The 11,513-nt window shown below is 50.9% G+C and overlaps 2 protein-coding genes across 2 annotated transcripts; one reads left to right on the top strand and one right to left on the bottom strand.

Moving 5' to 3' along the window:
* Positions 1-684: 684 nt before the first annotated feature.
* Positions 685-2,070, top strand: EMH_0044010 (uncharacterized protein; the record flags this gene model as incomplete). Its single annotated transcript, XM_013499514.1, has 1 exon — positions 685-2,070. One exon carries the CDS (start codon positions 685-687, stop codon positions 2,068-2,070), a length of 1,386 nt encoding a protein of 461 aa, XP_013354968.1.
* Positions 2,071-3,818: 1,748 nt separating this feature from the next.
* Positions 3,819-5,514, bottom strand: EMH_0043900 (uncharacterized protein; the record flags this gene model as incomplete). Its single annotated transcript, XM_013499513.1, has 5 exons — positions 3,819-4,075; positions 4,288-4,447; positions 4,669-4,845; positions 5,087-5,141; positions 5,297-5,514. 5 exons carry the CDS (start codon positions 5,512-5,514, stop codon positions 3,819-3,821), a joined length of 867 nt encoding a protein of 288 aa, XP_013354967.1.
* Positions 5,515-11,513: the final 5,999 nt, after the last annotated feature.

Genomic DNA, 11,513 nt, shown 5'->3' with positions numbered 1-11,513 from the left:
CCAAGGCCCCCATAGGAAAGGACAAAGAAGGATTCAGTCAGTGGAGCTCGGGAAAGTTTTGCCTTAGATTCTCGGCCGCTGGAGCGACGACTAGGCTGGTTCGGCGGGAAACACGAGTTGTACGTCGTCTCCGCTGCAGCCCCTGTTTTATGACCTATTAGTACAAGTTGTTGCTTCGTAGAAGCCCTAACGAAAAGTAATTTATCAGGCAATCACCTATATTCGTCTACAACAAAGTGGAGCAGCGGGCAAGTTGACCGCTGCCGAAAGCATGCAGCCCCAAGCTGGAACCGCTGTTCTTCAGTCCTTCCAGGGCTTCTACTGCTCGATGTATCGTGAACATGCCGAATAGATCTCTCAGACAGCATATAAGAACTCCATAACCACGGCTAATCTCAGTTCAGATGCCTATAAGGGGCCTCCGACTTGCCAAAAGTCAGCCTCAACACTGCATGAATGCAATGATTTGAATTAAGCCTGCCTCTGCAAGACGCTGTAGTACACCCTTGTGGTAGTTCTCCACTGCAGTTCCTCTGCACAGGATGTAGGAGCCCGCCCACTTCGCTGCAGCGCTGTCCGCGGCAGGAGCTGTAGCAGTTGTCGCGAACTGCCGGTTGCATTCCATCTCTGCACTGAATCTTCCAAGAAGGAAACAGTAGCGGATGCAACAGGGGTGACTGCAAGATGCCTCTTGTGAGCGTTGCAAGCCAACATGCAACGGACTCCATGGACTGCTCTCTCCCCAGTGCTGGATGTGTGACGCGGGAAGCAGCAGAAGCAGAACCAGAGACACCTGTAGGAGAATTGCTCGGGGGATGCGGTTCTCCAGCTCCTCTTTTATGTGGGTCAACGCAACAGCAGCACCACCCCCAGCAGCAGCCTCAGCAAAAGCAGCAAGAGCGGCTGGAGCAACAGCACAAACGGGAGCCACCTAAACATGAGCAGAATGAGGAATGCCAGGAGGATCAACAAAACCACCAACAGCAGCAGCATCAACAGGGCGCCAAGCGTCGTCGCTTGTGTTCTGGGTGCGATCGCCCCTGTTCAGTTTGCTACTGCAGCATCATACAAGGGCGAGATTTGAGTCTTTCTGAGCAGGATGTCTGCTCCGTTGTCAACAGAGTCCTAATCTTCATGCATCCTCTTGAAAAAAAGAGAAAGAACGGCTCTGTCCGTGTGCTACAGAAGCTCGTTAAGGGCATAGAAATTTGGCCTCACAGAAGGCCCGGCTGCTGCCCGTTTGCTGCAGAGGAGCAGCGGCAGCAGCATGCAGGGGAGGAGGAGCAGGACGAAGTACAGAGAAATATAGCGAACCAAAGCGTGGAAGGAACTCCTCGTGACTCTGGAGCAGCAGCAGGCAGTGACGGACTGGAGAAGGCAGGTGCTTCCGGCTGTAGAGTTGACGGTGCAGGGGAACGGTCTCAGCAACAGCAACACCAGCCCAAGCAACAGAGGCAGCCACAGCTGGAGCAGCAGCATCAGCAGCACCTCTGTACCCGCGAGGGTGTTGCGGTGTGCGACACGAGCAGAATGGTGCTCCTTTTTCCTACAGAGTCTTCTCTCGCTCTAGGAGTTGGATCTCTGCCTGTTCGTCTGCCTGTGACTCTCTTAGCTATCGACGGAACATGGAAAGAGGCCAAAGAGATGTTTAGCGCTGCTCCCTGGTTGCAAGAACTGCCCGCTGTCCACCTTCCCGTTCAACAGAAGGTGGACCCACAGCACCATGCCAGTGTCGGCAGTGCTGTTGGTCATGATCCTTCTGCTGCTGGCGTTGGTGATGCTGCTGCATCCTGCGGCGGCAGCATGAGCAAGATCGACAACTCAGAGGCGCTCCGCGTATCAGGTGCTTATGGAATGATACGAACTCCTCCGGCCAGTGTAGCTGCAAGCGGAGGCGTCTGTACAGCCGAAGCAATTGCCCAAGCTCTGTCGGCTTTGGGACGTTGGGGCCGCAGCCGTTCCTCATCGCTGTTGCAAATAGGTGAAACCACAAGGGAAACACTGCAGCACATAGTCTCGCTGCAGCAACGCATGCGAGATGAAAGCAGTGACCAAAAACTAACCGCTTGACACTCAGGAGGAATTGCCATAGGTGGGAAAGACAGCATGGGGACCACGCTGACCCCGTTTTTCCGCTGCAGTGAGTCGCGACAGAAGTTCAAAGCCCCTCATGTTTTCTGGTTTCCTGCTGCAGTCTAAAGAAGTAAACCTTCCCAGCACCAGCAGCAGCACCTGCGAGATCACTCGATCTAGAGGCAAACGGCAAACTGCGGCTCCTCTGTCTCTATGGTTGCTACGTTACGTTAGCCTAAACAGAACCCCTTACGAGTTTGTCAGGTCTCCGTAGGGACTCCGGAGACCTGACAAACTCGTAAGGAGGCTTACGTACCCCTCCTGTCTCCAGCCCCCTTCACCAACCCCAATTCAGCTGTAGAGGGGCATTTGACGATAGATGGATACTACAACGGAAAAACAGGCAGCGGCTATTGCTCCTGGCTGGCGCGAATGCCTTGCGCCACAAGCCCTCCCTTGAGATGTCAATTTTTTTACTAGACTTATTTGAATAAACTAATGCCTGCTGATACTGATAAACAACTTTCCCTTGCGGCCTACGTCTACACGGGTGGCTTCTGTTCCTCGCTAATCTGAATCGTCACCGTTCACTCTGACGGAACTACCAACTGGATTTCACTACTTCCAACGACCACGGTGCATCCTAGGCATCCCTTGTTCCATCTACCCACTAGTTATGTAGATTATGGAAATATGTTAGAAAGAAACCGATTGTTCACTCCGCGTTCTTCCACAGTAACGTTAGCGAGCGGCTGTGGCTATTCCTTCAAGCAAACCGTGCCTGTAATGTTTCGCAGACACTAAAGCCGTCTTCGCCTCCCCCTACTTGTAACTCCAGTTAGCACCCGTCATGTGGTAACTCCCACAAAACACTTTAGCTTGACTCCTATCGTGCAAGGCTGAGCAGTTAAGCGATCTCCTGGAGCTCCAGGCTCAGCAGTTTAGCGCTCTCACGGAAGCCTGGGGCTTCAGGCTTCCAGAAGATCGCTTAACTGCTGAGCCTCCCGCGACAGGAGTCACCACTCAACTTTCGTGAGCATCTGACGAAACAAAACCGTGCATGCAAAACTAGTGTCGCTGCACTGTGCTCAAATCAATCATTCAGAACTGCATCTTGCTGAGATGCAGATGTCGCCACGGACGAACCCAGTGAGCCTTGTTTACAACATTAGAAAGCACAAACTGCCTCTCGCCCCTCCTAGGCCTCCAGGTACCTTCAAATTAACAGCAGGCCGTTCATCCGAGGGGGAACGCAGGAACAGAGGATCGGTCATTCCTCACAGGCCGGAAAGAATGATGTCGGAAAATCCTGGCCTGTCTCGCTGGCAGCAATAAATGCTCCATGATAATAAGCAAGACCCCCTTCGCTGTCTTCGCTGCAAAGCCGACTCGCAAGAACCTGTCTGTGCTCGTCGGTACTGCATTTTGTCGTGGTAATTCGCCTGCACACAACGCCCAACGAAAGCTGCTGATTTGCCAGTTCAACAATGTCCCCTATCCGCGATTAGTTTCGTCAACGCAACATTGCAGAAGAAACTAGCAGCCCACGGTTCAGTAGCCCAAGGTTCAGCAGCCCAAGGCTTCCGCGGCATCAACCTGCCCTCACAAACCGAGCCAGTATTCTTCCTCGCCAACACTCTTCACACCGTGCAGACAGTGGGGCCTAACCTATGATGGTCAACTACGGGATGCCAGATCTTCACGCTGCTCAACATACACAAATCTATGCCTACCCGATGCCTCATTCAGACGCTGCCAGTCCCTGCTGGCTCCTGCGTGGCGCTGGTTCCTCTGCTCGACTCTTCGTCTCCATTTTCGTGTCCTTGCTTAGCTGCCCTCGTAGCGTCTGTATCCTGATCTTCCCACTCATACAAGGACGGGTCCACATTCTTTGCGCCGGAATCGGCGAGGACCCTCACCTGCTGCTTCCCCTGTGTGTACACCTCCTCCACCCACTGACGCAGCTCCTCCGGCTTAATAGACTTCAGCGTATGCGTGTCATCTGCGCGCAACAAACACGTCTCAAGGTTTCCTTTCCTCTCCTACTTACCAACTCAGCACCCCAAACAACGGCCTCGTAGGCATGTGGCCGCTAGCCTTCCGCCCGGGAAAGCTCTACAGGGACGCCTGCAGGGGAGCAAAGCCCCAACTGCTTCTTCCCAAGACCTCTACAAAGCAAACCGCTTGCTGTTAACGCTTAAAAATAGAGCTCACTTATGACTTCTAGACGGCTGCGACCCGGCCCATCTGCTGTTTCAAGCAGACGGATCGAATCATCCAGAGGAACAGTTTTATCCCCCGAGCCGTGCACAATCACAACGTAGGGGATCCCGTGCAGCGTGAAGCCGTTGCGCAGGCGCATAAATCTAGAGTACTGTTCGAGAGCGGGAGAGAGCAGCAACTACCAGGACAAGCAAAGCATATACACACACAAGTGCACCGGCATACACAGCAGGCACACTTCAAGCGCCTACAACGGAAACGCGACGGCTCTGTTGCTGAAACTGCTATTCCTGGCCAGTCACTCCCAACGTAGCCGGTATGTGAATTTACAGTGCGTTGCAAACAATGTGAAACGTTCGGCCCGATCCTCACCATTGGCACTTTCGGGATATCCATGCTGAGGGAAACCACGGACCCGAAGGACGTGGCGACGATGACGTTGGATCGCTGTTCCCTAAATTTCTTCTCTGCTATGCGAATGGCCTTTTGCCACATGTAGCGCGTGGCAGCCTTCCCGCCGAACCAATACGTCAGAAGGAGCACTACTCCCTACGCACAGGAGACGAACAAAACCCGCAGAATGGAGCATCAGCAGTAAAGCCAGATGCAGAAAAAAATGGAACGACAACGCATGAAGCAACAAGAGCATACGACGCGGATTTGAATAGCCCGACGAAGCCGCACACAAGTCATGCCACGAAATCTGACGAGAACGTCGGGTCAGCCGGTCTGTACAGAACGTGTTCTTTGCTGAATATGAAAAGGCCAGACTGAGCTTTTTCCGACTTACCGATGCGATAAAGACGCCCAAGCCGACATACCACTTCGCCAGCACGGCAGCTGCTCTGCAGAGGCCAAACACAACACAATCGCGGTAACCACCCATTTCGAAGGTTTCGTTGTATGTACTTGTACAACTGCATACCTGAATGGGCTTCCTACAGTAGCAACTCAAGGAAATCAGAAAAATCAGAGTGGATCTAGGGCAGGAATAACCCACATGACCGTGCTGAGGAGGCAGATGGTCAGGATCAAGAAGATGAGGACAAAGACCATGATGGTCTGTCGTGTCTTCAAGTTGGGAGCCTTCACTCTTTGTTTCCCAAGAGCCTTTTCCAGAAGGCGCTGCTTTTCACTGCCAGGGGCTGAATCCAGATCGTGCAAAAAAAGCACCCGCAGGTCCTGGCCCGCCCCCCGGCTTGAGCCTTGAGAAGACATTTCCTCAGTACCTGATCGACAAGAAGGAATACCAACTGTTGCCTTTTACTCAAGGCGGGCGCAAGAGCTGCGAATATATGGCTGCAGTGGGGCCTTCAACCCAAACAAAACCGCTGTACAACAACAGGACTGGCACTCCCCGGCCTGTTGCTACTGAAACTGCTCGTAAGGAAGCCACCCTTTGAAAGGGTATCAGCGTGGCTCTAGAAACGGTTAGCCACCCGAGAGCCTCTGCCGCACCTCAAATTACAGCCTGTTCCAAAGGCGTTCTATTGTCGATGGCCTACACCGTGGCCTTGCCGATGGGTGCACGATGTGCTCCCAAAATCCGAAGGGCTAGCCGCTTCCTCTGCTCCTATGAGGTGTTTCTATAGCTCCGAAACCAAGCACTGAGGAGAAGACTGCACCAAGCCAGCCAGAAATGCTACGGGGGTCGGGCGGCCCACTCGAACGTAGCCCGGCAGGCGACGAGACTTCAGCCCAGCAATAGGGAGCAGGATGCTGGATACTGCCACAAAAACCTGGGTAATTGTAGTGTTAAAGTGAGTAGAAAAATCCCACAACCTGATTTTGCCGTCGTGGTCAAGTTCTGCATACCTTCCGTTTTCGCTGCTTGTGTGTGTGGCAGCCCTGACCGTCCCACGCCACTGCTTCTGGGGAGACGGGGTATGCTAAAAGAGTATTAAGAGAAAAACTCAAAGTTAAAACCGATCTATGGGACAAATTATGATCCCGAATGTGCTCTATGCACCAGAAGGAAAATGTAAAGAGGGCAATTCGAAGAGAAAGACACCCCCGCTAAATGGTCTAACACACAGGCATGAGTAGTGGTCTGCCCGCGAGAGGAACTCCGAAATAAATGGCCATCAAAAGTACAAGCGAGCAGTAAAGTGCTCTACAAAAGGTCAAACAAACAATGTAAGATAGGTAGGATCCGAAAGCGAACCAGAAAACGGATAAATGCAAGACGGAAAACCTGCAAGAAAATGACAGCGAGAGTTGCTCATACCAAAGGAGCCCCACAAGTACTCGTGGTCCTCTGGATTTTCTCTCGAAAGTAAAAAGGCACTTTTTCTTTTTTTACAGTTTTACCTTCATACAACATTTGCCCGAGGAAAAAATGGAGAAGGGAAGGCAGAGTAAGACAGATCTATAACGGCAATGGCAGCTGGGCGTGAAGCAGCCGGAAGTGCCTAGCGTGCTGGGTCTGATGATGTTTTGCAGTAACGCCTACTGCAAAGCGCCAACCTCCGACAAATACAAAATACCACATTGAATTTTCCTTACTTTGACCTGGGAGATTCCTGAAAATTTTTAGCTCGTTGTGGAATTAGGATGGACAGCTCTGGTAATTGAAGGCCGAGAGATTGTGAATCATCTGACCATGGGACTGCAGGCTATTACTATTGCATTCGCGTGGGAAATACACCCACTTTGATGCAATTTTATTTAATTTGGCAGCACCGATATTGACTCTAAAGCTTTCTCTCATAATAATTGGTGCTTCACTGTAGATGCTCAACGGCAACCCAATTAGAACTGCCTTCTATCCATCGATTGTTCGGGTTTAGTTGGGAAAACTGACTTCATTTTGCTCTCAAGACAAGTCTTTTCTATCATTTTTGCTCCTAAAGCAAGCTGAGTGAGAGAATACTACAGATAGTACTCGTTTGCGGCATAGTTTCTCTCCAGTCTCGAAGTCATGTGGTTACCCGCGCACCTAGGAACAACTTACCGCTATAGGTAATAAATTTCTCTGTCTTGTACATTTCTGACTAGCTCTGGCCAGCTCTCCCTATGGAAGCGCAATAAGCACGACTGCTGTCAAGCTCCACCGCACCTTGTCTATCAGGCCGTTCTATACACGGGCAGCACCTGTGAACGGTTGTTATATAACAGCGCTGTAAGGATCCAGAGCGTTCAATCATTGGGCACTGGTTTATTAGACGCTAAGTGGTTAAGCCCAGTGCCCAATGACTCAACGCGGTCGATCCGAAATGTCAAAGTTGGCATTTTTTCTCCCGCTGGCATTTCATCTAATGGCGTCTGTTAGCGACGCTTTCTTTGCTGCTGGCCCTTTCACACAATTCCTTTTCACACATGTCACGAAACCAGGTGTTTCCTCAAGGCTTTGGGTTCCGGGACGTGACCGTATTCGATGCGAAACACGTGCAAAAGGAGCATGTTGTTGAACACAGTGACACTTCCTGATATCGGTTGTAGCAAGCGCTAGGTGGCACTGATCCAGTATTGACTACGCAACCCTGTTAATTGGAACGCAACCCCACGTAGCAAACGTAACTCACAAAGGGGATTACTCACTAAAAGGACGCTGAAAGAGCCGACCCTAGAGTTTTCAATATCTGTCTTGTGGCATCCAGGCACTTCGTGGCTACGGCGTCAGCAGCCCCAACTTTGTCTTTCTCGAGTACCTTTGCACTCTAGGAAACGAGAGTTTCGGCGTCTTCTGGCTGCTCCGTTACAGCTTGAAGGGAGTGAATTGCCGCAACTCCTCATGACCCCCGGAAATCAACACCAGTTGAGCTACAGTAAATGCAGCACGGTTTTCTTTCCTGCTGGCTGTTCGCAAAAGTTTTTGGTGTGTGATGGATTGGTGGTTAGTTACGGTGAAATTCTTGCCGTATGTATAGTGCCGACACTTCATTACTCCTTACCTGAGCGTCTACAGTTCCTCACATGTCAGATATTTCTGCTATCTCTTCGTGAACTCTAATAGGAACATGAATAAGAACAGGGCTGGCTCGAGGTGGATCTGAAGATGAGGGTATCAGTCTGCGAGGCCCATCTCAGCATCTCGACAGAGCGGGATTGGGTCTCTGGGGATCTACGGGCTCTCAGGGACCCAACCGACCCCCCACCATGTAGCTGGGCAGAACGATAGCCTAACTCTTCAATTTGGGGCCCCGAAAACAACTCAATAGCAGAACATGTTCTACTGATGAGTTCAGGTAGGGACTCGAACCCGGGTAGAAAATGCGGGTAGCCACTGGCTGTAGTTGGTGGAAACTGCGGGAGATAGTGAATGCTGCGGGGGTGGGAGCCCTCGGTCTTTCGATCCTGCGCATGCTTTAGAGTAACATTGATCAATTATGCTTCTTTACCAAAGCAATTACTACCCTAAACTCTCCTGGCTACTCAGTTCCCTTTCTATATCCCTGTGCGGTCCCCGCCATAGATGCCTACTGCTGGCTATCTTCCCCTGGGGAGCAAATACTGTCTCCCAGATTCAATATGCAAAGACTCATATCATGGGAGGCTGAATCTGCACATTTTTGGATTAAAAAGAAGAACTAGGCGAAGCTGATTCTCGGAAATAGTTATCCTTTTTGCCAGAGGATGGCGCTGGGTAAGAATGCATTGTGGCTTGTGGGGATACTCACCCGAGAAACGCGTGGGGCATGTATCCCCACAACCCCGCAGTTCGCTGTTTACTCTACTTTTGTCAAGTTCCTCACTGTTCCCATTTATGCCCCAACCTTAGAGCATAGAACTTCATGATATGCAATTTAGACTGGCAGGATGCCGCGCAGGTGCGGTATGAATAGAACTATATCCCACTCAACTACTTTATGCGGCTTTGCAGAATTCGGAAGATTTCCATTGTTGACAGTTACAATAGCCCTATCGAGCACCAAGGAACGAGCTAAGCAGCACCGTAGAACTGGCAGGTTTGCACTAAGAGTCGTGATTGTAGTGAATACCCACTATAGTTACGGGAGTTAAAAACTTGAGATAAGATATCCCGAAAACCAGCTGATGTCCCCTCCGGTCTCCACCCATCCTTGTTGCAGCGGCCGAGGGCCAGGATCTGTTGCGGAGAGGTGGCGACCTATCCTGAGTTGCAGAGCAACTTCATACAACTTGTAAGAAATGTTATTGCCCTTATTCGATGACCGCCGCCAGCTGCGGTGAAGCCAAGGCACTCGATGCAGGACATTATTAAAAGTTCATGACTTCCCTCCATTGTCTCCAGGCGTCCTGGAGGCAGCCACTCAGGGCCTGGGTTACGGGAGAGGAAGCGGGCAGATATGAGCTGCAATGCACCTCGTTGGAAATAATGTTGCAGGACGGCCTCGCATGCAGGCACAGCTAAGCTTCCTTTAGTACGCGTATTATCTCTGTAGGTACTTGTTGCGTATTTGGATTTGCTTGAAGGGAGCATACTGTGCAAGTCTCCCCTACAGCAGGCCAGCTAAGGGGAGTTGGGGCCTTAGGGATCATAGGCCCCTCGGAACTTGATCCCCCTCTCGTCAATGGGTGCACCAAAACAATCTCCGCAGCTCTGCGTCATGTGCCCCCAACGACAAAACAAACGCAGACGAAAACCCAACGCAGACGAAAACCCAACTGTGAGGCCTAGTAGGGATCCGAGTCCCCTAGCGCGATGCGCTATTGTGAATCCATAGCAATGGGGGTATTGCGGGCCCAGGAAACTGATGGTGTTCAGGGGGGTCCCTCAGTCTCTCACAAGCTATGCAGAGATTCGTTCACGCTAATGAAAAATATTACACTTCAGTCTAATATTTTTTCAGTAAGCATAAGACATTAATAAGCTGTTCCTCTGAATGCCTACTGTGGGGCGCATCATTCGAACCCCACTGCTGAGTGTAACGGGCAGGCAGGCATGAGTTGACTGACACCCTCAAGTATATTCTCTTATTCAACACACAGTCAGGCATCCCCTCTGATTCAGCAATACAACGAAGCCAACAAAGCTTCAAGAAGGTTTCTCTGCAACCCCTCTAGACCCGGTACTGCGGCCGTAGGGGCTGGGAGATGAAACGGCGTGAGATGCTGCAACACCTTTTCGCCCAGGTCTCATGTTATTGTCTCCTATAGTCATAGCAATAAGTCTCTTTGTAAGCAAGATCCAATACATATATCAATTATTTACTCAATAAACATCAATATGCACACACACATTTCCGTGACGAGAACGGCAATGCTGCCGTGGTTGTAGTGAGTATTCACTACGCCTAACAAGGAAAAGTGAATGTCCCTCGGCCAATTTCGGACACACAATGCTACAATAATATATGGTGCAGCTAGTTTTGGAGAACAGCACCACAAGCACGCGCAACAAAGCTTCCTTTGGTACGCGTATTATAGCACTGCGGGAAGTTTTCAAACGGTTGCTTCGCGTTCTGTAAGCAGCCTGCAAGCACAAATGCGTGCCCCGGATATACTATGCGTGTAACCTATAACACTAGCTTTCTGGCCTTAATCAAGGACAGAAGCGAGCGGCAATATGGGTAAAGGCTTAAAGGGAGAGTCTCCCCAAAGCAGCTGACATACTTCCCCTGCCCTCAGGCGTCCTGGACTCTGAGCTCAGGGCTTGGGTGCTGCGGAGGAGGCAGAGAGAAGTGGGGTTGCAGGGCTCTTCGCTGCGGCTGGTAATACCGGCCAGCCTCACGCGTGCACACAAGGAAGCCTCAACGAAGCTTTCTTTGCTGCACACTTTACTCCTGAATGTACTTATAGAACGTTTGCATTAGATTACACTCAACCTACCAAGGCCAATTCAAGGCCCCTGTGCTAACGGTAATCAGACCATGCTGCAAACTGCAAGCAGGCCACGCTACAATGCTTTGCCAGGCTCATGCCTCGTTGCGCCCTGGACGCCAGGTGAATGGCGGGCCGGTCAACTGCTCGTTCGAAAGATATCATATATTGAGTATTTTGCCTCTAGTACAGGCCATGGAAGACCCAGGTTAGGATTGACTAGTATCGTATCCAGCTTTCTACATAGCGAAGAGGATATGGGCGCATTTGTTGTATGCGTCGCTTCCATCCCGTTATATCGCAGGGTAAGAAGCGAAATTTCCTCAGGAGTAAGGGTAAATTGTAGTATCTGTTAGAAATTTTTCACCAAGCCACTATACGACGACGGGTTCAGTGTAACTGTGGGGGCGTGAAGGACAATACCATATTTGGCGGCACAGTACATTCAGCGTTGCCTGGTCATGTTTAGGAAATGT

This window comes from Eimeria mitis, genomic scaffold (assembly GCF_000499745.2).
Source record: "Eimeria mitis Houghton genomic scaffold, Emh_scaff44, whole genome shotgun sequence".
In the NCBI taxonomy this organism is placed as follows: domain Eukaryota; phylum Apicomplexa; class Conoidasida; order Eucoccidiorida; family Eimeriidae; genus Eimeria; species Eimeria mitis.
This window is presented reverse-complemented; position numbering and strand designations above follow the sequence as displayed.